This window comes from Haliotis cracherodii, unplaced genomic scaffold (assembly GCF_022045235.1).
Source record: "Haliotis cracherodii isolate W230 unplaced genomic scaffold, xgHalCrac1.p SCAF_2, whole genome shotgun sequence".
Taxonomy (NCBI): Eukaryota; Metazoa; Mollusca; class Gastropoda; order Lepetellida; family Haliotidae; genus Haliotis; species Haliotis cracherodii.
In genome coordinates this window covers 75,798,661-75,826,364 of record NW_027266275.1, presented here as the reverse complement: position 1 = coordinate 75,826,364, position 27,704 = coordinate 75,798,661, and the positions used below count along the sequence as shown (strand labels likewise).

Below are 27,704 nucleotides of genomic sequence, written 5' to 3'. Positions count from 1 at the left end.
CTACAGTAGCATCTGTGTCCTGACAATAAGAGACCCGTGACGATCCGGTGTAGAATAGGTCTTCTGCAGCCAATGCATGCCGTAAAAGGCGACTATTCTTGTCGTAAGAGGTGACTAACGGGATCGGGTGGTCAGGCTCGCTGACTTGGTTGATGCATGTCATCGTATACCAGTTGCGTGGATCGATGCTCATGATGTCAATAACTGGATTGTCTGGTCCAGACTCGATTATTTACATACATATAGCTGGAGTGAGTGAGTGAGTGAGTGAGTGAGTGGGTGAGTATGGTTTTACGCCGCGTTTAGCAATATTCCAGCAATATCACGGCGGGGGACACCAGGAATTGGTTTCACACATTGTATCGATGTCGGGAATCGAACCCGGGTCTTCGGCGTCACGAGCGAACGCTTTAACCACCAGGCTACCCGACCGCCCCCTCACATATAGCTGGAATATTGCTGAGTGCGGCGTTAAGCAACAAACAAACATGACAACAAGATAGAACAACAACGCCAGACACCCGTATCCTACGGTGCCAGTGAGTTTAATGCCGTTGTCAGCAATATCAGCTGCACCAGGGAAGCCGACATACATGAGCATTATAAGATTATTTAGGGGTAAAAACGATGCAGTATCTTCCAAAAAGCGATAGCATCTTAAAGATTAACGAGCCACACAGTGAAAGTAATAAACCATTTAGAAAGCGTGAAAATATGCTGACACAGAGGTCATATGACTGGATCCTCTTGAGATTGTATTCAAGATTGGAGTCGCTGTTGAAAGACGCACAGTACATGTTTGACACAACATGCATGAAGAGGACGGGCATAGAGACATCATTGCAGGATTTGTGTTCCTGTCAGAGCTCGTAACCCATGTGATGGCACTGTCTTGAGAGACTCGAGGGCTCCTAGGCAGGGCGTGTTCAGTTCCAGTGGAGTCACTGTCTTGAGAGACTTGAGGGCTCCTTGGCAGGGCGTGTTCAGTTCCAGTGGAGTCACTGTCTTGAGAGACTTGAGGGCTCCTAGGCAGGACGTGTTCAGTCCCAGTGGAGGCACTGTCTTGAGAGACTTGAGGGCTCCTTGGCAGGGCGTGTTCAGTTCCAGTGGAGTCACTGTCTTGAGAGACTTGAGGGCTCCTTGGCAGGGCGTGTTCAGTTCCAGTGGAGTCACTGTCTTGAGAGACTTGAGGGCTCCTTGGCAGATCGTGTTCAGTTCCAGTGGAGTCACTGTCTTGAGAGACGTGAGGGCTCCTTGGCAGGTCGTATATGGTCATTTGGAACCAGTTTTGAGACTTTTTGATGGACTGAAGGGGAATTATTTTCCCGTGATCCTAACAAGGCAGCTTCATGGTGCAACCAAACATTTTCTTTCCACTTAACCACAATGAACTTGTGCATTACTTCAATAAAATCATTTCTAGGATCACCATCCTCCTCCCTTGACAAAGCTATGGTCATGTCTCTACCTGGCTAAAGGGTTTCTCAAATCAGATGGTATACAACTTCCTACACACAGTATATAAATATAATTGTTCAAAAACAAAAATGTTCCTTGGACTAACGCCTCTTTGCACAATACTTCCGTTATATCGCGACGTGTCAGCGTAGTGTGGGAGGAAAACTCGAAGTGATGCCGGCCTCATACGTCCCTCGAGGACGGGAGTGGTGCTGACAACCCAAGAAGTTAATCAAGGCGAACCGGGATTCGAACCAATGGTCATAGATTTCTGGCACGCTTAAGGGACGCAACTCAGAGGCGCCTTTGACGACTAACCCCCAGGCCCCGTCACAGCATATGTTTGTCGAGAGATGGGACTAAATAGAAAGGGATGTCAGCTCGGTGACTTGGTGTGGAATCTTGTTCATAATATCAATCACTGGTTTGTCTGGCCAAGACGCGATTATTTAAAAACCGCTGTGATATAGCAGAGGTATTGCTGAAATACTATTGCTGATGGCCACCATTCTCAGCTTCTGTTTAAAACACCCATACACAGACGATAAAGGTATATATCGATCACAAACGGCTTGAGTGTGGAACAAAAGCACAGGGCACTATACTATGTTTACTCACTTAGTCCCTATTTGCGGGGTACGTTTTATCAAGATGTCATGCTGCTATCGTGAGCACAGAGAGAATTCAATATGACGATAGTCAGGACACGTGTTACATTAGGTCTTCCAGCCTTCTAGTATGGCTCGATGACGATCTCAAAAGAGGCGTAAATGTACAATAACTAACGTTCAAAATGCAGCATATCCCTATGGCTTCGTCGACATGTGCTTGGTTCGAAACTCGGTTCGCCCTGATAATTTCAGCTCGTGGGTTTCAAAGTGGTAAACGTCTACCTGCCTAACTTTGGGCTTTCCTCCTACATAAAACTGACACACCGACATATATGAAAGGAAATACTGTTCAAAGCGGCGTTAATCCCAACTCGCTCGTCGACATACGCGTTGCGTTGACCATCTTTGACATATGAGCAAGTATCAATGGGCAATGCGCTTTATGTACAAGTTTCCACAGACCCCCGACTTCAGCCGAGTGTAAGCTGTATGTAAGCTCGCTCCGCTACGATTAATATAGACTTCTGCACTACTCACTACGTGAAAGCGAACAGCCAGGAATAGGTTTACGACAATAACAGTCGCCGGAGCATCCCCCAGTTCCAAAAACAATAGCAGAATGGTGCCACCGCAAGTGTCTGCAATTTACGATCAAAGGCTCGCATATAGGTGCGACAACGGTCTTCCACACACAGAGGTGCATTGCGTGCAGTGCATTGTCGTGTTCAGAAGCACAGGGTTCTGCAGATAGGGCGTGCTCTGTTGTTCTCATCAACACGTTACCGAGTTCTGTCATAAGTCCAACATCTTAACCCACTCTATCAAGTATGTAGACTTTAATATGCAGTGGATAGACTTGCATCTAGAGTTAAAGCACATGTAAGGCTTTTATCATGACCTACATCAAAGATCAGACTTTAATATAGATTTAGATCACAGGTAAAGCTTTTATCTAGACCTATGTCACAGATCACACTTATTATAGGTTAAGAACACAGGTAAGGATTTGATCTAGACCTACGTCACAGATCACACTCTAATACTGATTTAGATCACAGTTAAGGCTTTGATCTAGACCTACGTCACAGATCACACTTTAATATAGATTTAGATCACAGGTAAGGCTTTGATCTAGACCTACGTCACAAATCACACTTTAATATAGGTTTAGATCACGGGTAAGGCTTTGATCTAGACCTACGTCACAGATCACACTTTAATATAGATTTAGATCACAGGTAAGGCTTTGATCTAGACCTACGTCACAAATCACACTTTAATATAGATTTAGATCACAGGTAAGGCTTTGATCTAGACCTACGTCACAGATCACACTTTAATATAGATTTAGATCACAGGTAAGGCTTTGATCTAGACCTACGTCACAGATCACACTCTAATATTGATTTAGATCACAGGTAAGGCTTTGATCTAGACCTACGTCACAGATCACACTTTAATATAGATTTAGATCACAGGTAAGGCTTTGATCTAGACCTACGTCACAAATCACACTTTAATATAGGTTTAGATCACGGGTAAGGCTTTGATCTAGACCTACGTCACAGATCACACTTTAATATAGATTTAGATCACAGGTAAGGCTTTGATCTAGACCTACGTCACAGATCACACTTTAATATAGATTTAGATCACAGGTAAGGCTTTCATGCAAACGTTTATCACATCCAGACTTTCATCTTCAAGTTGGGCTAACAGTTATTGTTTCAATTGGAATAATATCACAGGTCAAATGTACCAATATCCTTATCAAGGTCAAAATGTAAGCTTCCAAAGTTTATCTTATACCAATTTGTACATAGTTTCAGTGATTTGGCGGTAAGACATTTATATGTCGGAGGAAACCAACGTTCTCGTCTTTGGAGTGGACAGACAAAGGATCATAATCTCATCGAATCTGGGATTCGAAAAAACCAGCGGATCCTGGTTTAGCCATAGTTGCAAAGACAGTTGTGGCGCCTAAAACCAGACGACCTCCAGTGTCGACACGTTCATACACTTCCAGAACCGGATTAACTTCAATGCCCGCCCTTTCCAGTGAACCTTGTTGTGAATCCACACACCGGCCGTTTGGACTTGAGGCAATCAGAAAGAACATGCGTCACGTTATACAAACCATATGATCTACTGATACATGCTTAAGGCTCCAGTAAATATAGGCCAAGAAATATTTGCACATGATGTCCGAATGATAGAACTCACATTTCCCCATGGTGCCTATCATATTCTGATGGCCGAGGGCAGTGATGAGACGTAAAAACAATGTGAAAGGTTAAATTGGTAACGTACCTTTGTCAGAGGGAAGGGGCAGATACCGGCACAGTAGTGAGCTTCAAAGGATTTCGGGGAAATAATCCACTCTCCCCAACCGATATCGGCGAAATCCACAATTAGTTTTCGTTTACTACACACATTATTAGGGCTGTTGTCAGTGCTGGCTGTGTTGTCATGGTAATCCTCCCATTCTTCCGGAAGCTTCAAGCGCCGCTTATTGGGCTTCTTGTTCTTCTTCCGGTTGCGCCTTCTGTGTTTCCGCTTCCGCTTTTTGCGCTTCTCGGAGGGATAGGGGATTAGCTGATTGTCCGTCAGCTTCGTGTGGGTCTCCTTCCTAGCCTGCAGAATGCCAGGGTGTGTTTGTGGAATGTTGAACTTGGTGTGTAAGCGGTTATAATCGGTAGCCTCCTCTGGGATCTCGTTGTTGAAGATGGACCTCTTGGCTCGGACTGCAGACTCGTGTCGCGGACTTTCGGTTCCAGACACAGACTTCAAAAGCGGAGAGCTCTTACTTGGAGCAACTGTTGAATGTGTAACGCTGTGCCTCTGGGTTTCTTTGTTTTTAAGTGACTCTGCAAGTTTATCCAACTGGTCCAGATTAATGCTCCTCGTTTCATTCGAATACACAATAAGAAACGGCATAGAATGATGCCGAACAAATCTTTTTAATGCAACTGTCCTTTCTTTGCCGTTTGATTTTTCTGTTTTGAAACTTAGGGCAAAAAGATGAGGGCGTGGCCGCCTTGCGGCTAAGCAACTAAGCACAGCGTCCGTAACGTCATACCACTGCCAGCCATATGCTGAGTTTCTCATTGTTATTTTGCCATTTTGGCTTAAATAATGTGGGGCTATTTCATATATATGCACATCAACATCTGTCTTTTTGTGCCAAGGTTTCGACCTTCTTTTATATAAATGCACTTCTGCACTCAAAACTTTTTCTGTTGGTGCTATTGATGATAAGTTAAAGATGAACATGGCCTCGTCATTCACTTCACCTGAAACACAAAAATTGGAACGTTACAGCACGTGGATATATTTAGTATGCAACATATTTGAAACTGTACTGGACTCAATAGACTTAAATTGGTGTATAAGGTTCATTCTTTGGTTATAATCACATTCAATCACGGTAGAAAAACCGGCTTGGCAGTGTTAATTGCCAGGGTCTTATACCGATCTACCAGTGTAATGCTTCACAAAGTGCCAAGAAAACACGATAACTCATTTTGTTTCTAAAGATATTATTCATACGACTGGGTCAGATTTTCATGTGAAACTTTCCTATCTCTGAATCTCAGCGGGTGGCTAAACGCACGCTCAACACGCAAACGCAAATCATTATAAATAATCCCAAAATGTCGTATCTTATTTGATCGGAGAGGACTGAAAAGCGCTGAAAATGTCTGATAACATGGCACGAGTTTTGCATGACGCCGGAGACGTATGTTGGAAGATGGCACGGTAAGCGTGGGGCTCCCCTCCTGTCGCGTGTGAGAAGAGATGGCCAACATTTGCCGGAGAAACATTAGTCGTGTCGGTACACAAAGTTTGCTATCAACGGAAACGGAAGTCCGCCATTTTGATATTGACCGCTTGATTAAGATCAGAATCATTAACCTTCCTATCTGCACGTTTACGGTCGCAACCTGAAACTGCTTCAAGATTTCAACTCCAAGACGATGTAAACTACTTTTAGAAAATAATGGGCCACTACCTCAATCGTCGGAGGGACGGTGATAAGGGAGAGCTCTATAACATAAGAATTTCTTTTTCATCTGGCAATATATTTTTTGTCAAAACGGCGAGAAAACTGGTATTTTCAGTTTTTCATGGGCCAGGTTATTTTTGTAGGAAACATTCCAGCTCCCCAAAATATAACAAATTGCCGATCTTACACCTCAACTCCCCGGGGAAGGAGTGTATTTTGTTTCAACAACGCTGCTTTTGGCTATTAAATCATCTATCAGAATTACTGAAACCTTTGACCGCGTGTACTGACACATGAAACCATTATCTGTTCATATAAATGTATTCTCCAAGGCCACGTGGATGCTTTCTTAGGGCCCTCTTGGCGGTGCCAAGAATAATCTTTTCCATTAATCTTCTCGTAATTTGTCGGGTTTTTTAATCTGTATATATATAAACAAGTGATAAGATGTCATCTGTCTCCCGAGTCAATGCATTACAGCGTGCCCGGGGCACTTGTTCTGGAAATGAATGTAGTTTGCATGTAACATACATCGTTGTCATTAAAACGTTGGTAATTACATGCTAAACAACCTGTGAAGATCCGGGTCAGAATGGTCTTCATCAACCCATGATTGTCGTAAGAGGAGACTATGCTTGTCGTAAAAGGCGACTATGCTTGTCGTAAGAGGTGACTAACGGGATCGGGCGGTCAGGCTCGCTGACTTGGTTGAACCATGTCATGGTATACCAATTACGTAGATTGATGCTCATGATGTCAATCACTTGATTGCTGGTCCAAACTCGATTATTTACACACCGCCGTCTGCAGTGCGGTGTTAAACAACAAACATGCTAAACACGTGCTCATACTCACCAGACATGACTACTAATATATGCCAGTTTTCCTAAACATATTAAAGTTTTCTACATATGAAATTGTAGATGTCGATTTCGGTTATATTTCGAATTTCCAGATCTCGATTTCCGTGATATATCAATGTTTTACGCAATAAGAACTTCTAGATCTCGATTTCCGTGATTTAGCAATGCCTTACCCTAAATGAACTTCTAGATCTCCATTTGAGTGATTTATCAATCTACTAGTCTGTCTTACAGACCCTGATACAAATATATATCAAATACAGCCCATGCAAGTCTATAATGTTTGGCAAGTCTAGATCACTGCAGTATCAGAAAATGAAGAGAGTCACTGGGCTCCTTTTTATTATATTTTTATTAAGATAACTGAACAACTGTTTTTATGTACGATATGTTCATTTCAGACACTAGATTTTAGTCTATCAATCTACAGAAGCGTACATTTTAAGTTGTAATTTATACAAATCACTTTATGTGAATGTCGATTGCCGTAATGTATTGATTTTGTTCTACATATGAACTTAAACTAGACCTAGATTTGTGTTATAGATCAATATTTCGGCGATATTATAAGAACTAGATTTCCATGAAACATCAAATTATGTTTTACATCAAGATCTTGATCGTCATTTTTTTCTCAGTGGTTAATTTTGACGCGTTGCTGTGAGTAACTTTATTTATAAAAAAAATAAAGCCCAGCCTAGCTGGTGCATAGGCCAGTAGTTTGGGAGATAGAGAAAATCTGCCGATACACGTGTTAATCTCGAATAAACCAGGTTTGCTGAATCAACAGTAACTGGACATCAGACTTTTACAATCTGAATGCCACTTTCAATCAGTGCGATTCACACCAAGCGGCCTGCAACGCATGGGTGTTACTGGAATGTTCATATTTTGTTTGAATCTCCGGAAATGAACGATGACATTTAATGAGAATCGCACTTGGAAATACACGTGGCATGCTGCTGTACTTCAACGCCAGGTACGTCATTCTGTGAAGGATCCTCTCGCCTACCGCCTACAACACCATACTAAATCTATATTCGACCGGAGACAAAGTTACGGGACAGAAAATAATGTATACATTTGTTATCATGGTGCGCATTCGTCTTATCCAGTAGCGGTAGTGGTGACTCTGCCATGATAGTGCCACCAAACCAGCCTAAACATCCGCATTGCTTCAGCAGCAAAAAAACAGATGGAGAGCCAAACAATTTAAAGATATAATTGACATAAGACGATGAAGAACCTGTGTTATGGGTCGCTAGAAGCTAGAAATGGCTTATGAGCGATCTCCCATTACGTTGGTCCGTACGTTATCTGATGCTAATGCAGTAAGCCTCGAGTATGGCAACATCACGGCGCTGATGTAGCAATTACATCGTTCAGCGACATCGTGTCCCCAACGACTACGGCATAACACATGTGTTATGTGATGGATGCGTGTTCATCTCGAGACAGACATGCCCCACACCTCCACACAGGTGCACGTCATCAGTAATGAGGATATCCCTCCGCGCTCCGGGGTGCAGCACTTAGCTGTAGTTAGGTCACAGGGTCATGTCGTGTGCGCCTGACTCTACAAAGTAGATCATCCGTTTACCAAGCAGGATATGTATGTATACCGAAAATCACGAATAGTATTTCTCTGTTGTCTTGGACACGAACCAAATAGTTTCTTGCAACGATTTGGCACTGGTGGTAAATTAGCACCGCAGTGCATTGTTCACGAGCAGCGCTATCGCCCTTCCATATTCTAGCTGTGAGTTCGAATCCTGAATTTAGCTTGATTACGAACCACGGGCTCAACGGTTCACAGGAGCCGTTAAAGCTCATCTTGAAAACCTTTCTCATAAATGGATCTGTATTTCTTTTCATATTTGCAAGATATTAGAGAAAATGCTAATTGATATCAAACAAACATTTGAAAAGATCAACCGTACACATTCACGAAAACATTATAGATTTAGAGGCTATAAAAAAATACATAAATACTGAATATCAAAAGTCAAAATCAAAAGACAGTACATAAGTAGCTGAGAAAAACTGCAGTTTCAGGTTGCAGAGCTAGATTCTAGATTATAAAGAACAAGTCGACAAATGGTGACAGGCGGGTACACTGTGACATAATATCGGTTCAGGTGAGCTAAAACACCCTGGCGTATTCGTATAGTAGACCGCGAGCCAAACACTTGGTATTGGTGTGTGGGAGGCGAGAGGCTCTTATTTGCTCTTGGGATCAGCCATGATCAGCGCTACAATACCGTTATTTTCTTTGAAAAAAAAGCCAAACCACCACCACCTATTTCTTTCCGAGTATTCAGCATGATACATTAGTTTAACTTGTTACCATGAGGCACTATACATTTGTATAACTTGTTACCACGAGGCGCTACACATTAGTATAACTTGTTACCACGAGGCACTATACATTTAGTATAACTTGTTACCATGAGGCACTATACATTAGTATAACTTGTTACCATGAGGCACTATACATTAGTATAACTTGTTACCATGATGCACTATCCATTAGTATAACTTCTTACCATGATACATGTCAGAATCAGCACGTAAACAACCGCGATAGATTCAAGGCCCTCTGTACCATGTTATTTTGCATGTCTCGTACATGTGTCTTAATATTGGACGACAACCATATTTGACAGGAGAATATAATAAACATGGAATTCAAGGCTCATTCCTCGAGAAAGTCAACCTATCTGCTACTAACTAAATTTTCATTTTCCACCACATGCCAGCCTTTGTTTTGGCGACCACATATTACTTTCATTTAGATGTGAACATGTTGGCTCAAGATTGGCGTTATTGATGTGAGCTCGCGGAGTGACCAGGGCCGGGAGTGTGCCTTCCATTTCTCCCCCGTCGGTGTGGCAGATCTAAACACCTCCAGACGGGTAACAAGGCAAGCGTTTGATGGTACCCTGTAGTCTAAATCAGAACCAGGCCCTAGAATGTGCCTTTAACAAAACTCTTGACACAGTTGTCGCCAATTTTGACCACATGCACTTCCACGGCTGTCAGGCCAGGTTCAACGAGTGGAGTGCGGCTTCGTCGACCTGGGGGATGTTGAGGGTCCTGGATGGACTGAGGGATTTAGGGGCCTCGAGGGGTTTAGGGACCTAGAGGGACCTGGGGATGAACGATGGGGGGGGGGGGGGGGTTAGAGAGACCAAGTTGGATCGGGAGAGTTTAGGTCCGAGAGAGATCTAGAGAATTCTAGCCTCCAAGTGATATCTTGAGAAATCTAGGGCCTGAGTGGTATCTAGGGAATTTAAGGGTGCAAGAGAGATCTGGAGATTTTTAGGGTGTAAGAGAGATCTAGAGAATTCTAGGGTGTAAGAGAGATCTAGAGAATTCTAGGGTCCAAGTGATATCTAGGGAATTCTAGGGCCCAAGTGATATCTAGGGAATTCTCGGGTCCAAGTGATATCTAGGGAATTCTCGGGTCCACGTGGGAGCTAGAGATTTTCAGTGACCTGTAGGAGGACCTGGCAATAAAACAGGGACCAAGACGGTAATCAGCGACTTCATCGTCGAGTCCCCGGGGTCGGATGGACATAACTAGAGGCATTTACTGCACGGACAGCGTCAAGATACCACTAATTTGCAGTAACTGTGCTCAGAATGTAGAACCTCGACTTTTAGTGCAACAGAAAGGATCTCTGAAGTTATAAAGCGGTCGTTACACGCCATTGAAATACGGCACAACTATGTTCTCACACTAAACTGTGGCCATGTCGCCTCTTTTCTGGATTCTGCACCAAGAGTTATCTCCAGAGCCGCGGCATTTCACTGGAATATTATTGCTTTAGACGTACATATCAGCTCTGGGACAATACGCATAAAATAAGAATCAAAGCCGTTATTATTTGTTAGATGTTGTACCAACCACACGGGGTGCTCGAGATTGATTAACACACTGAGATAAACCTACCCCATTGTTTTGTATTTCAACACAGCAGCGCCACTCAGTGCATACAATCATAGTTACACATCAGCAGGTCAACTGTCGAGTGTATACGCATTGTATATACAATATATTGCATGTCAGTGTAGGAAATGACTCGGAAGGCGCCTTTAATCTTTCTCCGATATACCAGTAACAATGATATATGGTTTACGTATCTAGGAGAAATGTTTAACAAATTCTGGGAAGTATGATCATAAAATCTCGTAACCTTAAGTGACAAGTTACCAACGTAGCTAAGTGTCAATCAAAATATATATTTGCAAATAAAATGTTAAAATATCACTTAAATTGTAAGTCTGGTGTTTTGTCTGTTAAGCCAATGCAGTGTAGACTTGCAAAAGTCTCCAAGGAAATGGTTATCAGTTTAAATCATATCCAGACAGATTGCATAAATAATAAGATCAGGTTGTCCCTATAACAGTATAACGGACTGACGTCCCGTACTGTCGTCTGATCTAGACTTGCCAATTATAAGGATAGGGTTGCTATATATCCACGGACATAAATCCAGTAAAGCCTTGCAGCAAGGCTTGTGGCAGTGACAGGGTCTGGGATGGGATGCCCAACCAGGTAGGTCCCTGATGATCGCGATGCGAATAGGCTAAAATGCTTGGCGGGTCAGGAGCCAAATCTGCAGACAACCATTTAATAGTTCTACAAATAAGCACCTGACCTTTATGCCTTTACTTATAGAACAAAAATGGCTAAGAATCTCTGTTCATTATTCCCTAAAGAACAGCGTCAAGTGCCGCTATGACTTCCACATTGTGAGGGCGTGTACCTCACATGTGTACTGACATCTCTTCATGAGCGCTTGTTTTACATGACTGGTGAAAACAGTTGTATGGAAACATGTATCTCTCCCGTGATATCTGAAGATCCCGGAAAAATATATGGTTGTGATTCAAGTCGATGAGTAATCGCATGCTTAAATATACGATTCCGGAACGTGTTTCTAGCAAGATAGATAATATTTATTGCAGAATCGTTCCATTACGGGACAGATGCAATTTTAAGAGACAAAACATTATGATCAATATAAACATATATACAGACATACATAATTTACATTCCTGTAGACACAAACAAAATAATCAATATTATATATGTGATGATATTCTTTTTTATACATAAAATTGTCAACGGTTGATTATGGAGGGGTATTTATTGTTTGAAATTATAGATGTGGAAACAAATGCAGTTGATATTGACTGCTTCATTATTTGATAGGATGTATTGAAATAATTTATCTTCATGACTGTGGACATTTACATTTACATTTTGTCTAGATAATTTTCCAAAGAGTATATTTCTTTCTCGAGTGTGTTTAATACAGTGAAGTAAGTAATGTTTTTCGTTATCAATGATTGAACATGTAGAGCATAGCCTCTGATGTAGTGGGGTTGGTGGCTTTGTGTGTCTTCCAAGTTCAATATTTAATTTATGGTTACTTAATCTTAGTTTAGAAAAGTGAACTCGATATTTTTTTACTTTACAGTGACTGAGATAAGGTTCTAATTTTATTTCATTTTTAACTATCCTATATGTCCTAAGTTTGTTTCCTGTGCCTCTTGTTGTATTTACATCTTGGAGAGATTCCTTGAAGAGGGAGTTGAATTTAGATTTGATTGTCTCTTTAAATATCGGTGATAGGAAAGCTGAAATGCTCAAATTGTGTTTTCCTAAGAATAGATTTAGCTGGTAAACCCATCCTAATCGTTTTTTCACCAAATATGTACTTTCTGTAAAAGCGTTCTGAAGTATTATGTTTTTGGAAGAACAGACATGGTGATAAAAATTTGCTATTTTGATTAATACTGTGTAGATAAGGGGGTAGAGTCCTAGTTCAGCTCGGCTTGCCCAGTTATGTGTTGTTTTGTTGACACCTAATATGGATTTACAAAATTTGAGCTGCAGTTTTTCGGGGATAAATGAATCACAGTTGTTCAGTAGGATTGATTCTACACCCCAGATTTCACTATTATATAAAATTACTGGCTCGATTAGTGTCTTAAATAGTTTGCAAGCAAGAGCTATTGGTATATCTTGGTTAAAAATGGTGGACTGAAGCTTGTGGTAGGCCCCTAGGCCTTTTTTCAAGAGAGGTTTAGCGCTGTTTTTAAGTTTACCATTTGCTTCGAAGCGTATTCCTAAATAGTTATAACTATTTGTAACTAGTATTTTTGTATCACCCATGGTCCAAGTATTCTTTTCTTCTGTTTTAATTGATTGTCCAAACACTACAACATTTGTTTTATCACTATTAATCTTTAGGTTATTTGTGGCACAAAATACGTTTAGTCCATCAAGTAACACTTGTAGTTTTGGGGGGGAATCGGCAAATAGAACTAAGTCATCGGCAAACAACAAATGACAAATGTTGAAACCATTGAGTGTTATATTATTGCTATCAGATTTGATATAATGTGGAAGGTCATTGAGGAATATATTAAATAATGTGGGAGACAAAATGCACCCTTGTCGTACTCCAATGTTGGATTTAAAGGATTGTGAAATGAAACAATGAAACATGGCCAAAACTCATAATCCAGGTATGCGGAAATGTTGCAGAATTATATTTTTCAATGGGAGTACGTCACGCTGGATTGTCACAATCGTGACGTTCATTGTTTTGGAAGTATCTTTGGCCAAATAGCGCAGCACTTTTGGGTTGATTGGAATGCATGCATGCTGAAGGGCACGTTAAAGTGAACAAGTTTACAAGTGATTGTAATCAGAGGCCATATAGTGTCCCTGTACAGAGAGTTGTAACTTATCAGGGCATATCAGGGCATTTAGTAAATTGTAATAGGGCCGAGGCCATAGAATCTTAAAGCTTTCAGACAGTATACGATATAACAGATGTTATATTTGGGATAACACTTTCTTCGGGTTGAGTCCTGTCCGGTTTTCGAACCCACACCGCCAAAGTGAGGCACCTAATCACCAGCACACAAAGTCAGCGATCTAACCCAGTCAGCCACCGAGGCTTCCACAAAAATCAAAGTCCGACAAGTATATATATATGTTAGCAGCTAGATGTGTTGGATGGCACATTGGGGTTTCACTCACAAGGAAGTATTTAGTCACAGGCTGATGACACAAGAACCCAATGTAATACACGTGTACTGTGCTGGCAGCTCATGGATCATAATCGGGATGAATCAGTGATGTTCGAACCCACAACCAGTGGATCCTGCAACGCAAGGACGTAAGGGTACGCGGCGAGCTTCACAGCTTGCGACCTTTGACCAATGGATTCCGTTGCTCTCTAGCACGTGGATCGGAGGTCAAGCAGTGTCTTGGCTGGTTGCGTGCCACAGCAACCAGACAGCAGTGAGTGAGTGGTGTTTAACGCCGCTTTTAACAGTATTTCAATTATATCTCGGCGATTAAGCTTAATGTGGGAGGAAAGCCCGAAGTAATGTAGGTCTAAGACGTTTACCACTTTGGTGAAACCCACGTGCACGGGTATGGTGCTGACAAACCTAGACACATAATCGGGGCGAACCGGGATTAGAACCCACAATCATAGGTTTCTGGCGTGCCCAGGGGACGCAACTCTTCACAGCAAATCGCGGCGAGTTAGACGACAGGGCCACCCGTTCCCTAACAACATGGATCGATGCTAATGTTTTCTTTGACTGGCTTGTCTGGTCCAGACTCGACTATATACAGTCAGCCACTCGTTATGAGTATTTTAACATAGCGATGTCATATATATTAGGTATATCGTTCATACTATACATGTTCATGTGAAGGCGTTGACACACTCTGTCATAAAAACTACGTTTCAGATATGTTCACCATTGTTGTTCACGCTTTGCATCATGGGACGCCAATTTGTCAGATATAAACATAGCACACCTGATGTATTGTAGATTTGGTTCTACACAGCACAGGGATATACTCTGGTGTGTCCTCTATGTCGGCGCGGATTCGTCAGCATGTTTCCTTCACGGGCACACCCCTGCGATGTGTTTACCGTTTACTCTCGTGAGAGTGACGCGAGAATCTTCACATTCCCAGAATGCAATAAAGATGCGCTTTATGTCGCGCGCTGCTATAAAACCTCATAAAGCCCGGATGTGGATGTAGCAAAATGGCGAACACTGGGCCGATTTGTCGGCTTGATGTTATCATCCCTCGCCATCACTGCTTCGACGCCATGGCGGCACACCGCAAGACTCCGACCTGACGGCCATATTTCATACACTTGCTTTTGTTGGAATCAGTTACACTGGGTAGCACATCAAAGACGGAGACGACCACACAGGAAACGTCTTCGCCAAATAGTTTCGGTGATATACGGTGTTTAAATATATCAAACTCCACGCTGAGACTTTATTTGTAATCATTGAACTTCCGGCTACGTTGTATTATGGGTAAAACTTGAAACGTTTAGTATTCAATGAAACCTGCTTGCGAGGGCGTTGTGATGTTATCACATTTATATACTCGCTGTTGAAATGATAAACTCAGGAACACAATGCCTGAGTGAATTAAAATAATATCCCACCCCCATCCCCCACCCACTCCCAACCAACCCCCTGCGACAGTATTTGAGCCATATTTCTCTGACAGGAGACGCGAAACATTATTTTCCCTCAGCGCATTTTCAGAGCATCCACCATGTCAAGGGAACGACTTTTTTTCTTTTGTAATTTTTTCATCATTTTTTAAATCAGATAATATTTTTTCCAAACAGACCCCAATCATCATCCACTCCTCAGAATATTAAATAGTCGGCCCCTAAACAGTCGTTGAGTACACTTACGTTGAACGGGTATTGTTAAAAGCTCATCCGATAATAAAGGATGCATAGAGAACAAATTGACAGTGAGGGAGGATGTTTTGTTCCAGCTAGTACCTAAACACTACAACCCCATGTCTCTCACTGGCCATTACAGCCCGTTATACACCGGGCAGTTAGTAATTGTTGGTATAAACACTGCATTACTGGTTGCGGTAATTACTATTACTGAGCGGTTATCTGTACAGGGGACCTATTAGTTTCCAGAAGAAGACAATATATTGCCGGTAGGTGGCGCCTAGCAGAGTACACCAGTACACAATATTTAGACAAGACCGGGTCTACCAAACAGCCAGCACAATCTCCTCACATCAGTTATTTCCTAACCGATACCGACCCTGCTGTCGAGCCTGGTTCAAATGATTGAAATTCCATTATCTTTCATAATCAGCAATCGTACATCTTGCCAATTTAAGTATTATATCGACACATGAACGGATGAATGGGTTTTGAACAAGTGGGGTTTTAATTCGCCTGTATGAAGAAAGAGTATGCGGGTTAGCTGTAATATAGGGCTCATTAAGGGGAATCTGGCGGAAAGCAGCAGAGGGCTTTACTCTTGGCGGGGCTCGTGGCAGGGCAACACCGCCTCAATCTCCCATGTTAATAAACGTTGTTATATCTGTCAGCATGGTGCCAGAGAATGGCTCCACTGGTTCCACCACAAGTATAAACGCTGATGAATCACGTGATTACAAAGCACTTGATGATAGTACCCTAACAACTATAGTAGCTAATCGCCAGGGTTAGTCGCGACGTTCCACTACATAATCAATTTCTGAGACAATTTAGGCAAATCCTGGTCGAGTGGGAGACACCTGGTTTTTTTTGGTACAGTCTAACCAACATTGAAGTCTCCATTCAGAGTACGACAAGGGTAGCACATCTTACGATGGTCCAGTTGTAGCGCAGACGCGTTAACAGACGGCTGGATGAGTGGAAGAGACACTCTCACTGAGAAGCAAGCCTTGGCTGCAACTGTCGCCAAAATATAAGATATGATATAGAGACGCGCCTTGTCTACGGGTGTTCCTCAACCCAGCCCACTCTACCTCCAACGCTCTCCACATTACTGGACGCCAGAATGTGCCTGGATCTTGACTGTTTGAGGGTAGGCGGCAAGGCCCAATCTCACAAGCAAATGGCGACTGCCTGAATCACTAAACTACTTAATGAGTCTGCCCTTCAAACATAATATTTACTCTAATTTTACGGTAGGACCCGTTTAATCTGCCTTGTCTATGGTAGCCGGTACATGCGAGGCAAGAGGTGGAGCTTATCTTGTGTTTACTGTGGCGAGACTCTCCGTCCTCGCTGCCAGGTTCCAGCGGACAGTCGCTGCCAGCAAACACGCTTTTTCAAGTGGTCATTGTGAGACGGACAACAAAGCTATAAACTTCAGGGGCTTAACCCTCCTTAGGCGCCAGGACTCTCCCCTGGGTGCTCCTGGCTTAGATAGGAGACTTTAATACTCGCCAGAACACCGCATGGTCAGAGGACGGCAAACACTGGACCCTGAGCGGGAGGGGGGTTGAGGGGGACGATGGTAGCCGGGAGACAGTTGAGAGATTCAGACGATAGAAGCGGCCCTTCTACATTAACCGCTATCAAAGACGGCGACTCTTTACTGAGTGTCTTGTCTCAGCTGTTGTGGAGTTTAGGGGGGTTTTATGACACGGGTCTAGTTAGAGTTCCCTTGCTAGTTCAGTTCGTGTTACAGTACGTGTATTGTGCGGCTCGTGTTGTGAACAGTCAAATCATGTCAAGTATACCTGTTGCCACAGTCCCGTCAAAGCGTTGTCTTCAAGCTAGTGGTTGGTGGATGACGGATGTTATGTAGCGGGCTGATTAAACATGGAGTGGCCATTTACAATGGCCATGAAAATTAATACTACTCAAAATAGTAAAGGATCCTAACTATAGTCAGTTAGTAATAGGATAAACAAAAGAATCCGGTGATCCTTAAGGTGTTTGAGTAGCAGAGTAGACAATCGGTACCATAAACCGATATTCGAATGGAAGTTTAAGCAATCACAATTCGATAGGTGAGTCAAGTAGGTACAGATATGTTGTGTTTTCTGATTGGCTGTGTCATGGCAGAGCATGGGGCAAAATGCATACAGGTTTCTACAGATATAAGCCCCTTGGTCCTTCCTACATTACTTGTAACGTGACGTTGAAAGTGCCAATGCGGTATTAATCTGAATGTGTTACGGAATCGTTACGGTATATCCAGGGACTTGTTTAAACTGAAAGGGTCAAATGTATATCAGTGTCGGTACAATATTTATTTGATCTAAACCTATCTATGTACATTGTTGGTTAAATGTAAAGATATCGTGGTACAGTGTCAAAGCGTCGAATGCATATCGAAAACTACCAAGGTACAATGTGTGTCAAATGAAACCGCTTAAGGTTAAATGTTTCTTAAATGTACTAACCTATCTGGGTGTAATGTTTGGTAAATCTCACCTATCTAGGTGCAATGTTTGGTAAATCTCACCTATCTAGGTGTAATGTTTGGTAACTCTTGCCCATCTAGGTGTAATGATTGGTAAATCTCACCTATTTAGGTGCAATGTTTGGTAAATCTCACCCATCTAGGTGTAATGTTGGGTAAATCTCACCTATCTAGGTGCAATGTTTGGTAACTCTCGCCCATCTAGGTGTAATGATTGGTAAATCTCACCTATTTAGGTGCAATGTTTGGTAAATCTCACCTTTCTTGGTGTAATGTTTGGTCAATCTCACCTATCTAGGTGCAATATGACTGTGTTAAATGTAACCATTCTAGGTGTAATGTTTGGTAAATCTCGACTATCTAGGTGCAATATGTGTTAAATGTAACTATTCTAGGTGCAATGTTTGGTAAATCTCACCTATGTAGGTGCAATGTTTGGTAAATGTAAACGACAGCATCATACTTATTCGGGAACAATGTTTCAAACGAGATATTGTTTGATATCACAAAGTACAAAGAGTTGCCCTGATCCCATTGTTTGATAACAATTCATAAAGAGAAACGGTCCCTGAAAGGAGAACGATATAATCCAAACGGGACAAATATTCGAATTGAATGTACCGTACAAATGACAACATTGCACTACTAGTATTCGATTCGAGAACGAGACATCCAATATACGCCGGTGCCAATCGAACAGTGCCCGCCTATCACCGGAACATATTGACAAACCTGGATACCCGTATCACTCTGAGGGCAAATTACAATGGCGACCCTTCCTTAGAGCACCCTAATTGATTTTATATTGTTATCTGCCAATGTAAATCAATATGATTTATGAATTAAATTGATCGGAGCACTTAGCTTCAGCTTAGCTGGCGACTTGGAGAGGCCACGACGCGGAATACAAACATGGTTGTAACACAGTTGCTCTTGTCCGGGTGCGCTGGGGTGGGGTGAGGGTGGTACTGGAGCGGGTGAGAGGCTCCCCGGCTAGACGGGGTACCAAGAAGGAGCTAACACGTGTCCTGTGGGCCAAGAAGGTTCATTGGCAGAGACGCGGCCTCTCTAGGTAAAAGGTTTTTGGTAAACTTGACACTAGTGATGTGCGTAGAGGGGGTTCAATGGTAGAGTTAATACGGCATCTCTGGTTAAATGGGATTTTATGGTAGAGTTGACACATGTGATGTGCGTAAAGGGTGTTCAATGGTAGAATTTTTTTACGGCCTCTCTGGGTAAATGTGGTTTTATGGTAGAGTTGACACAGGTGATGTGCGAAAACGGGGTTCAATGGTAGAGTTAATACGGCCCATCTGGGTAAATGGGGGTTTATGGTAGAGTTGACACAGGTGATGTGCGTAAGGGGGTTCAATGGTAGAGTTGACACGGGTGATGTGCGTAAAGGGTGTTCAATGGTAGTGTTGAGACGGCCCCTCTGGGTAAATGGGGGTTTATGGTAGAGTTGACACAGGTGATGTGCGTAAAGGGGGTTCAATGGTAGAGTTGACACATGTGATGTGCGTAAAGGGGGTTCAGTGGTAGAGTTGACACGACCTCTCTGGACAAATGGGGTTTTATGGTAGAGTTGACACGGGTGATGTGCGTAAAGGAGGTTCAATGACACAGGTGATGTTGGCGAAGAAGGTTCAAGTGTAGAGTTGACACGGGTGATGTTGGCGAAGAAAAATTAAGGGTAGAGTTGACACGTGTTCTGTGGTCGATGAAAGCTCAAGGGTAGAGTTGATACGTTTTCTGTGGTCGATGAAGGTTGAAGGGTAGAGTTGACAGGCGTTCTGTGGGCGATGAAAGTTCAAGGGTAGAGTGTACACGTTTTCTGTGGTCGTGAAGGTTGAAGGGTAGAGTTGACAGGCGTTCTGTGGTCGATGTGTCACAACAGTAGAGTTGGTACAAGCGGCTCTGTGTCTGTTGTGTGTGCGGCTGCTCCATAAATGGGTACCGGTGGGGTCCGGCACATTGGTATGAAAGGAGCGGCTAGTCAATACTGGCGCCAACATGGGCAGTACTATAAAAAAAAACAGCAACATTGCCCACCACTGAATGTTCGTAGCATATCTATAGTGCTATAGGCACGTGGTCATTGTGCTATTTCAAGAGTATGATCAAGACATTGCCAGAACTTAACACCGCAATTCAAATACACGAATTACTTGATCCTTTAGATCACTTTCCAGGAATACCGTTTCATTAATAATCATCCTTTGGTGGTACGAAGAGTTACCGGACCTCAAATTTACACAACACGCCTCCACTGAACAACGCTGTTCGTTCAACACAGGTTGACGTTTAGACCCCAAAACCCAGTTCCCTGTATTTGAAGTCCGAAATAACAGTATTTATATTAAGAGGACCAACAAATGGTTGGTTTGCCAGGCTATGACCTACAGGCTTTCATTGTATGTCACTGGCCATCGTGTTTGCACGGGGAACGCTGGACTGGCTTGTACCATAGCGGTGTTGTCTTTAAAGCGTGCACTGAATGGTTCCTGGGGCACACGCCCATCACCGGCTCCTCCTTGGGTAAATTTGTCCGTCGGAGAGTCACGGCCTGCGTGCTGGCCCCACGCCGGCCACTGTTGTACCACGCGAGGTGAGCTTGATCAACAGAATGGTGAACGCACATCCCCGTTTTTCTGTAATTAACAGGTATACGCCGGTTTCATCAACATTCTGGCGTTTTTTTAATATGTTTGTAAAGATTTCATCGTTTTGTGTTATCGCAACTTGTGTATTACACAATATAGTCTCTACCTTGGTGGGAGTGAGAGTGGATGCGTGTGAGGGTATGGTTTTACGCCGCTTTGAGGAATTGTCCAGTAATACCACGGCGGGGGACACCAGAAATGGGTGACCCATGAAGGAATGAGCCGTGCTACGGAAGGAGTGATATTTTCCGTCAGGTATTATGGTCACATGGGCTTGTAACGCAAAATATAGCAGCAAGAACCCGGAGCTTCGGCGCGACGAGCTTTAACCCCCGTTAACCATAGATCACAATTTACCTCAACCCCATACTGCTTTTTAAAGCGTAATCGGTGCCTACCCACTCACTCACTCACGAGGCTAAACACAAATATAAGTAAATGGGAGGTCACTAACATGCTAAGCCTATGAACCCGAGCGACTGTGTTGAATGCGTCTTTTGCATACAACATCGTCTCGGTGGCTGAAGCTTTGAAGCGAGGCCCCTCCGTGTATAAAGCCATCATGTGAACAATACGGTAGATCACGGCGGTAATTAGTCGTCATTGGAGGCTGTGTGGGGAGGCTTGGGTATCAAAGACGGGCGGATATGGAGGTAGCTGGGATGAGAGTATCTCACGGAAATCACGGACAATGATGAGATGACATCAAAGATGCAGATAAGCTCAGACACAGCCTGGATGAAATCATTTGCCTTTTAAGTAATTGAACAGCACAGTCTTGTCGTGGCTTTTTTAAATATATATCTATTACAGGGTCTCGCTGCCTACCGATCGGGTCTGGTACTAATTACTGACTTATTGCTTCCAAGAGGAGGATAGCAGTATGATACCCACCATGTGTATACAAATGTCGCTGATGGAGAAACGTGTAAATATCTTGTTCCTAACTAGTTGCTTCTGATGTGTGTAGAGCCTGAACGAGTAATTTCACTGAACGAGATACTTGGTGCCTTTCATCACTCGGTTCTCCGGTGCTTTGGTTGGGCTTCCCCAGCAAACATATTTAATTAACTTCCTATTGATGGCATACACAATACGGCATAATAATTTTAGTAGAATTTTATAGTTATATATTGTTTATTTATAATCATTGCAAAAAGAAATCTTATCAATACATATAAACTTGTTTGAAATTATGAATGTTCGATATGTTTTTTTTATTTATTTAAATCGTTCATTTCATTCAAACATATATTTTCATAAGCGAACAGAAAATGCGGGTGTCGGTGAAAGGCAATTGGTTGAAACAATGACGATGTTGCTGCGAGGTCGACGATGACGTGCTGCTGATTCTGGCGTTGCTGTTCATAGTAGTTGCGTTGCAGACTTCCTTCGTCTCAGCTCTGTGGAGTTTAAACGTTTCTAAATGAGCTCTCCGCCATCTTCCAAAGCGTATTAAACCAGGTATTGCGAGCGTAACAAGTTCTTTTTGTGCCACAAGAGTGTCATGGTGATGTTATTGCAGAATGGAACTCTATTAGTTACTAAAAAAAAATTAGGCCATCGATTGTGCAGACAGGATTTGGCGGGAGATGGTGGTACAACACAGCGCGGAGATTCCGTCACCTTCCCTCTGCCGCGGCTAACCACCGTCTGTCCCGACCTCAAACAACGTGTTTACTCTATACTACGTAAGAAAATAAACTTTCTTGAAGAGAAAAACGCTCCTCACTATACTCAGAGCCCCGGCATTTCAACGGAGGCGAGTCAGCGCCTGTAGTAATACTGTGTCGATATACAGGAACACTGTATCTTGATTCATGGTTCCACAAACATGTAACGGAAGCTGGTGGACAAGTTTTCGTGACACAAAGTCCGATATTTAAACTATTGACGCTAAATGTACCATTTACACAAGGTTCAATGTTAGGTTAAAGTTATTGTACAATATCTAAATTAAGAAACAATTCCATACAAAGCCCAGTTTCGACCGAAAGATGCCACCAGAATATAGGACTTCACACATTGGGCTGGCATTTTATATGAAGGTATTTTTACATCTATAAGACTGATTGATAAACTGTAGACAAACCGGAACTTTGGACTGTGGACGTCCCGGGACTTTTCTCGTGGCTACTGATTGTTAAACTGTGGACGTCCCGGGACTTTTCTCGTGGCTACTGATTGTTAAACTATGGACGTCCCGGGACCGTCCTCATCGCTACTGATTGTTAAACAGTGGACGTCCCGGGACTCTCACACTCTTCAGTGATAAGGATGTCGCCTGGTACACTGAGATATGCATCTAGTCCTAGATAATAACAGACTACTGCGAGAAGCTGTTTAGCTAGATCAGCTTACAATATCGAAAATAATTAAGTGAATTAGCCCTACGCTGTGCTTAGTATTACAACAACGATATGGAAGTCGATCATGGCCTCTCTGACTGACAAGGGACGTGCAATCATGACACAGGAAACTTCAACCGTCAATTTCCTCAACTGAAATACAGTCCTTTTTATCTCAAACGCAGCAGGATTTCAAAGATACCTTCTTAATAGGCCCTACTCATTTCAATACTATACGTCACGTGATGTATTATCATGTGCACGTGACACGTGCAGCTAACTGACAACCATGTCAGGATTAGACCTGATTGACGCATGCCCAGCACGGGCAGGAAACACAGTGACACATACAGCACTGATAATAGCGAAGGTGCAGGTAGCCTCAAGGGTGCCTGTTAGTTGTCATATTACATGACAATTAAGACATCCCAGTTCACCGAACGATCGGACATTGAATTAGAAATCCCTACATTCCCTGTTTTTTCTTCAATATTAGGTCACAAAAAGTTAAATAAAAATGTATCATCGCACAGGTTATGTAAAACATGCCAAGCGAACTATTCAGGGCGAGCCTTTGCTTTTGGTTTTGACCGGTACACACATCGGTTCTTGTAGATTATAAATTGTCCGGAATTTACTGATAGAGTTATCTTTCTTTGCCTAAAATGACGCCATAGCATTTAGTTGGAAGTAGATATCTTAACGAGCTAAGAAAAAACCCGCGTGGGTCCGCTTGCACAAAGCGACCTCAGCTACGACTAAAGTATTTCAGCTACGATTAAAGTACGATACATTGCCGTTGCGAGGTTAATTGTAACTCGCTGTTTGTTGGGAAACATGTATTTTGAGTTCATGTCTAACTCGGATTTGGTTCTTGTGTTTTAGTGTCAAGGATGCAGCCTTGTAGTGGTACGGAAACATCTCTTAATGGGGATTTGATAAACGAGCCTTGAACAGCGAGAAAACACATTACCGTCTTTGATACCAGGGGGTATGTTCTGGCCCCAAGCTCGCAGCGTGTTCCTCGTAACACGTAAATGAAGACGGTGATATTCACACGAAATTTGATTGACACCTGTCTGTTACATGAGCGTTAAGGAGCAGATCATGCTTGTACCTTGCACCATGTAAATTACACCAGCATCAACCTCCGCCTGTCCTTGCTTGGTCCCCGACATGCCGAGCCAGGAGGCGTGGTAGTGGAGGCATATACACAAGCAGAAGCGACATCACAATGACTGTTGTCACTGTCCACGTCGTTATCTGACACATGTGTCTGATATGTGACAGCACGTCGACGTCCACAGTTTAGCCACTGGCGGCTCACATATGTCATATTTAACAATTACGGATGCAAATAAACATCGTGACACGGAGCCCAGTCGTGACATCATCGTCACGTTCCACATCCTTTTCATAGTATCATACTGCATAGTTACGTGACATTCGCACCAGGAGGAATAACAAATTCCGCATTTATGCGCACGCTTTACATCGTTTTTCAAACGAATCTATTCTCCGATGGTATGTCATTGAGATCGTAAATCCTATAGCATATCGCTAGTTTACTCAGGCATACGTGTGATGACAACTTGTGGCCCGGATGTATTTAAAGGGGTTCGGCTCAGACAACGAGGCAGTCCCAGTGGGTTCGATTTAAGTATTTCACCACTTTGTGTAATATTTTGAATGTAATTATGTTTAGTCGTGTATGGATAGTTATTGCTTACTTCATCACACATAGACAGTGTCTCCGCTTTACACATGACACTTATACACGCCTCTAAAACCTGCACTGCAATGGTGCCACGGACCGGGGAGCGAAGACCCCCTTTAAACATATGGGAATACAAAAAAAATATGAAAACCCCCAAATAAGTCCTTTCTGTTACATTTGATAGATATTTTATCACAAAAAGACAATTGAACAAAATAAATAGTCTCATGTCAAACTAAATAATAATGTACTACTAAAAAGCATGACAGAATTATTAATGAATTGGGTGGTCTTCAGCTGTTTTAGACATATATATAGTATGTCATAGAGAAAATAATTGAAAGAAAAATATTTCAGAGATTAAATGTCGGTCATTCTTTGACATGAAGAAGTGGTATCCATCTAGTTTCTGCCCAGCCACCATTTCACTACTGATTAAAGTGCCTGTGTTGTGTCCATATTATCACATGCTGTATGAACAGTGTTGTTGAAATGGGCGTTTAATACAACTTTCATCGCATGGGTGAGCGTTCCTGGCCCCCAAAGAGTAACAGGACGACGCTGGGATCCCCTTGTGATGTCGACGGAGCCATTGTTCTATTGAAGAACAGGAATTACAAAATCGAATCACAAGGCCCATATTTTATCATTCTCAAGAAAAGTGTACGAGTGAAGAAGAGAAAATATGCAAATGCTATTCTTGTGAAGCTAGCGACAGAATTGTACCAAGCGTGTGTGAGAAACAAGAACCTTGCCAGGCTTTCGTGGTTGAGACACGCTACCGGCCTGGGCCCACACTTCATAAAAGACCTCGAAATTCCTTAAACGCAATTCACAGAGACCCTCTAAGCTCCAGGCAAGCCTTGCAAAGAGCTCAGTGCGATGTTCTTTCAACTTTACAGTCCCTAAGGTTCATTTGGCACCGATGCAGATTTGATTTGCGATTTGTCGTCTTAAAAAACGGAAGCCATGTTAGCTGGTGCCAAAGTGAGAGTTGTCATCACATTGTTGTGTGGGGGACGACGCGCTCGTGGCAGAAGGAATCCAGGCGGCGGTGTGCGAGTCCCCCTCGTACCTGAGTAAACCCCCTAAAGACGCCCGGCGTTGTCGGTCCTCTATCTTGCACCAAATCAAAGGCAGCCCAAGCTTGTGACTCAGAGCGATTCGTCAACAAGCCTACAGTAAACAGTTTACTTTCGCCCTCGCCGACAATAGCCAAATTGACAATTACCCCTTGGCAGCAAAGTGCAAATTGTCTTAAGACGTTGATTCGGCCAACAAGGCAATCCCAAGCTTAACGTTGATGTCGCAAAACCACAATGATCTTAATGGACGATTCCATACATTTAAAGCGTTGCAAACACAGCGGTGCTGTTATCCAAGAAGAACATCCTTGACATGCCGTGACCTCTGATAGCGTTACTGATCTTACTCACCCTTATCTATTGTACTAGTATAGTAAACTAGATATATTAATTGTTTTAGGAAATGAGTGTGATTTCATTGATCTTGTTCACCTTTACCTAGAAATATTGTACTTCAAAGTAAACTAGATGTATAAAATTGTTTTAGAAAGTGAGTTGATTTATGCCGAGGGTCCGAGTGAAGGGAGTCATATGTGAGATACACTGAAATACAGGCGAGAACAGAGGAAGTAAGGTAAGAACAGGAGATAAGATGGCGGGTAGAACTGCTATGTAGTAGTGAAATACAGGTGAGATAAAACGCAATACATGTGAGACAGGTAAGAAAGACGTGAGATATAAGTGTGAGACAGGTGAGAAACAAGTGAGATATAAGTGTGAGACAGGTGAGAAACAAGTGAGATATAAGTGTGAGACAGGTGAGAAACAAGTGAGATATAAGTGTGAGACAGGTGAGAAACAAGTGAGATATAAGTGTGAGACAGATAAGAAAGACGTGAGATATAAGTGTGAGACAAGTGAGATATAAGTGTGAGACAGGTAAGAAACAAGTGAGATAAAAGTGTGATACATGCAAGATAAAGGTAGAACAGTGAGGTATAGGGTAGTAGGGAAGTGTGGTACAGTGAGATAAAGGTGATACACAGGTATGACACCAATGATACACATGTGAGACGTGTGGTACAAGGGCGTCAGAGTGAAATGAGATACACGAAAGATACAGGTGTGATATAATCTGATACAGTACGAAACAGTGAGATACAGGTGTGATACAGTGAGGTGATACAGAGGTGAGATACAGGTGACTATTGAGGGGTGACGATTAAGGAGACACCCATTACTTCACGTGGTGCAAGATCAGGATGACCCATCGAACTGAGTGGAAATATCAGGCCTTAAAGCAACTAAGTCGAACTAAGCTAATATTTACAAATGTCCAAAAATATGGATAATTTTGGCGGCCATCTTGGATTTGGCGGCCATATTGGAGGTTCACAATTTAGTCAATAAGCAGCTCCGCTATAGGAAGAATAGACGTGTATGAAACGTATGATGTGAATAATAGTCCACGATTTAAAAATTGTAATTTTTAAATATGGAATATGAAAGAGGTATACTAAGTTATGATAGTTCACCCGATCTATTTCATCATCGGTGACGGCGACTCGGATCTTTGCTCCCATTTGCTTCCATTCTCAATTATTATGCACACAGGACGCAGTATTACGTCCGGTAAAACCCTGCTTTGTAAACATCATTACAAGCATTCATAATATCAACTAATGTCTACAGTACCTAATAACAGTTACTGAAGGCAGTGTGTAACACGCATGCTGGGGTATTCTAAT

The 27,704-nt window shown here is 42.6% G+C and overlaps 1 protein-coding gene across 1 annotated transcript in view; it reads right to left on the bottom strand.

The window, feature by feature from the left end:
- Positions 1 to 27,704, bottom strand: part of LOC139468527 (bone morphogenetic protein 3-like) — a 55,068-nt gene that overhangs the window by 13,442 nt on the left and 13,922 nt on the right. The window contains exon 2 of the mRNA XM_071250539.1: positions 4,380 to 5,362. Coding sequence (XP_071106640.1) covers positions 4,380 to 5,362 — 983 coding nt within the window. The remainder of the gene's footprint in view (positions 1 to 4,379; positions 5,363 to 27,704) is intronic.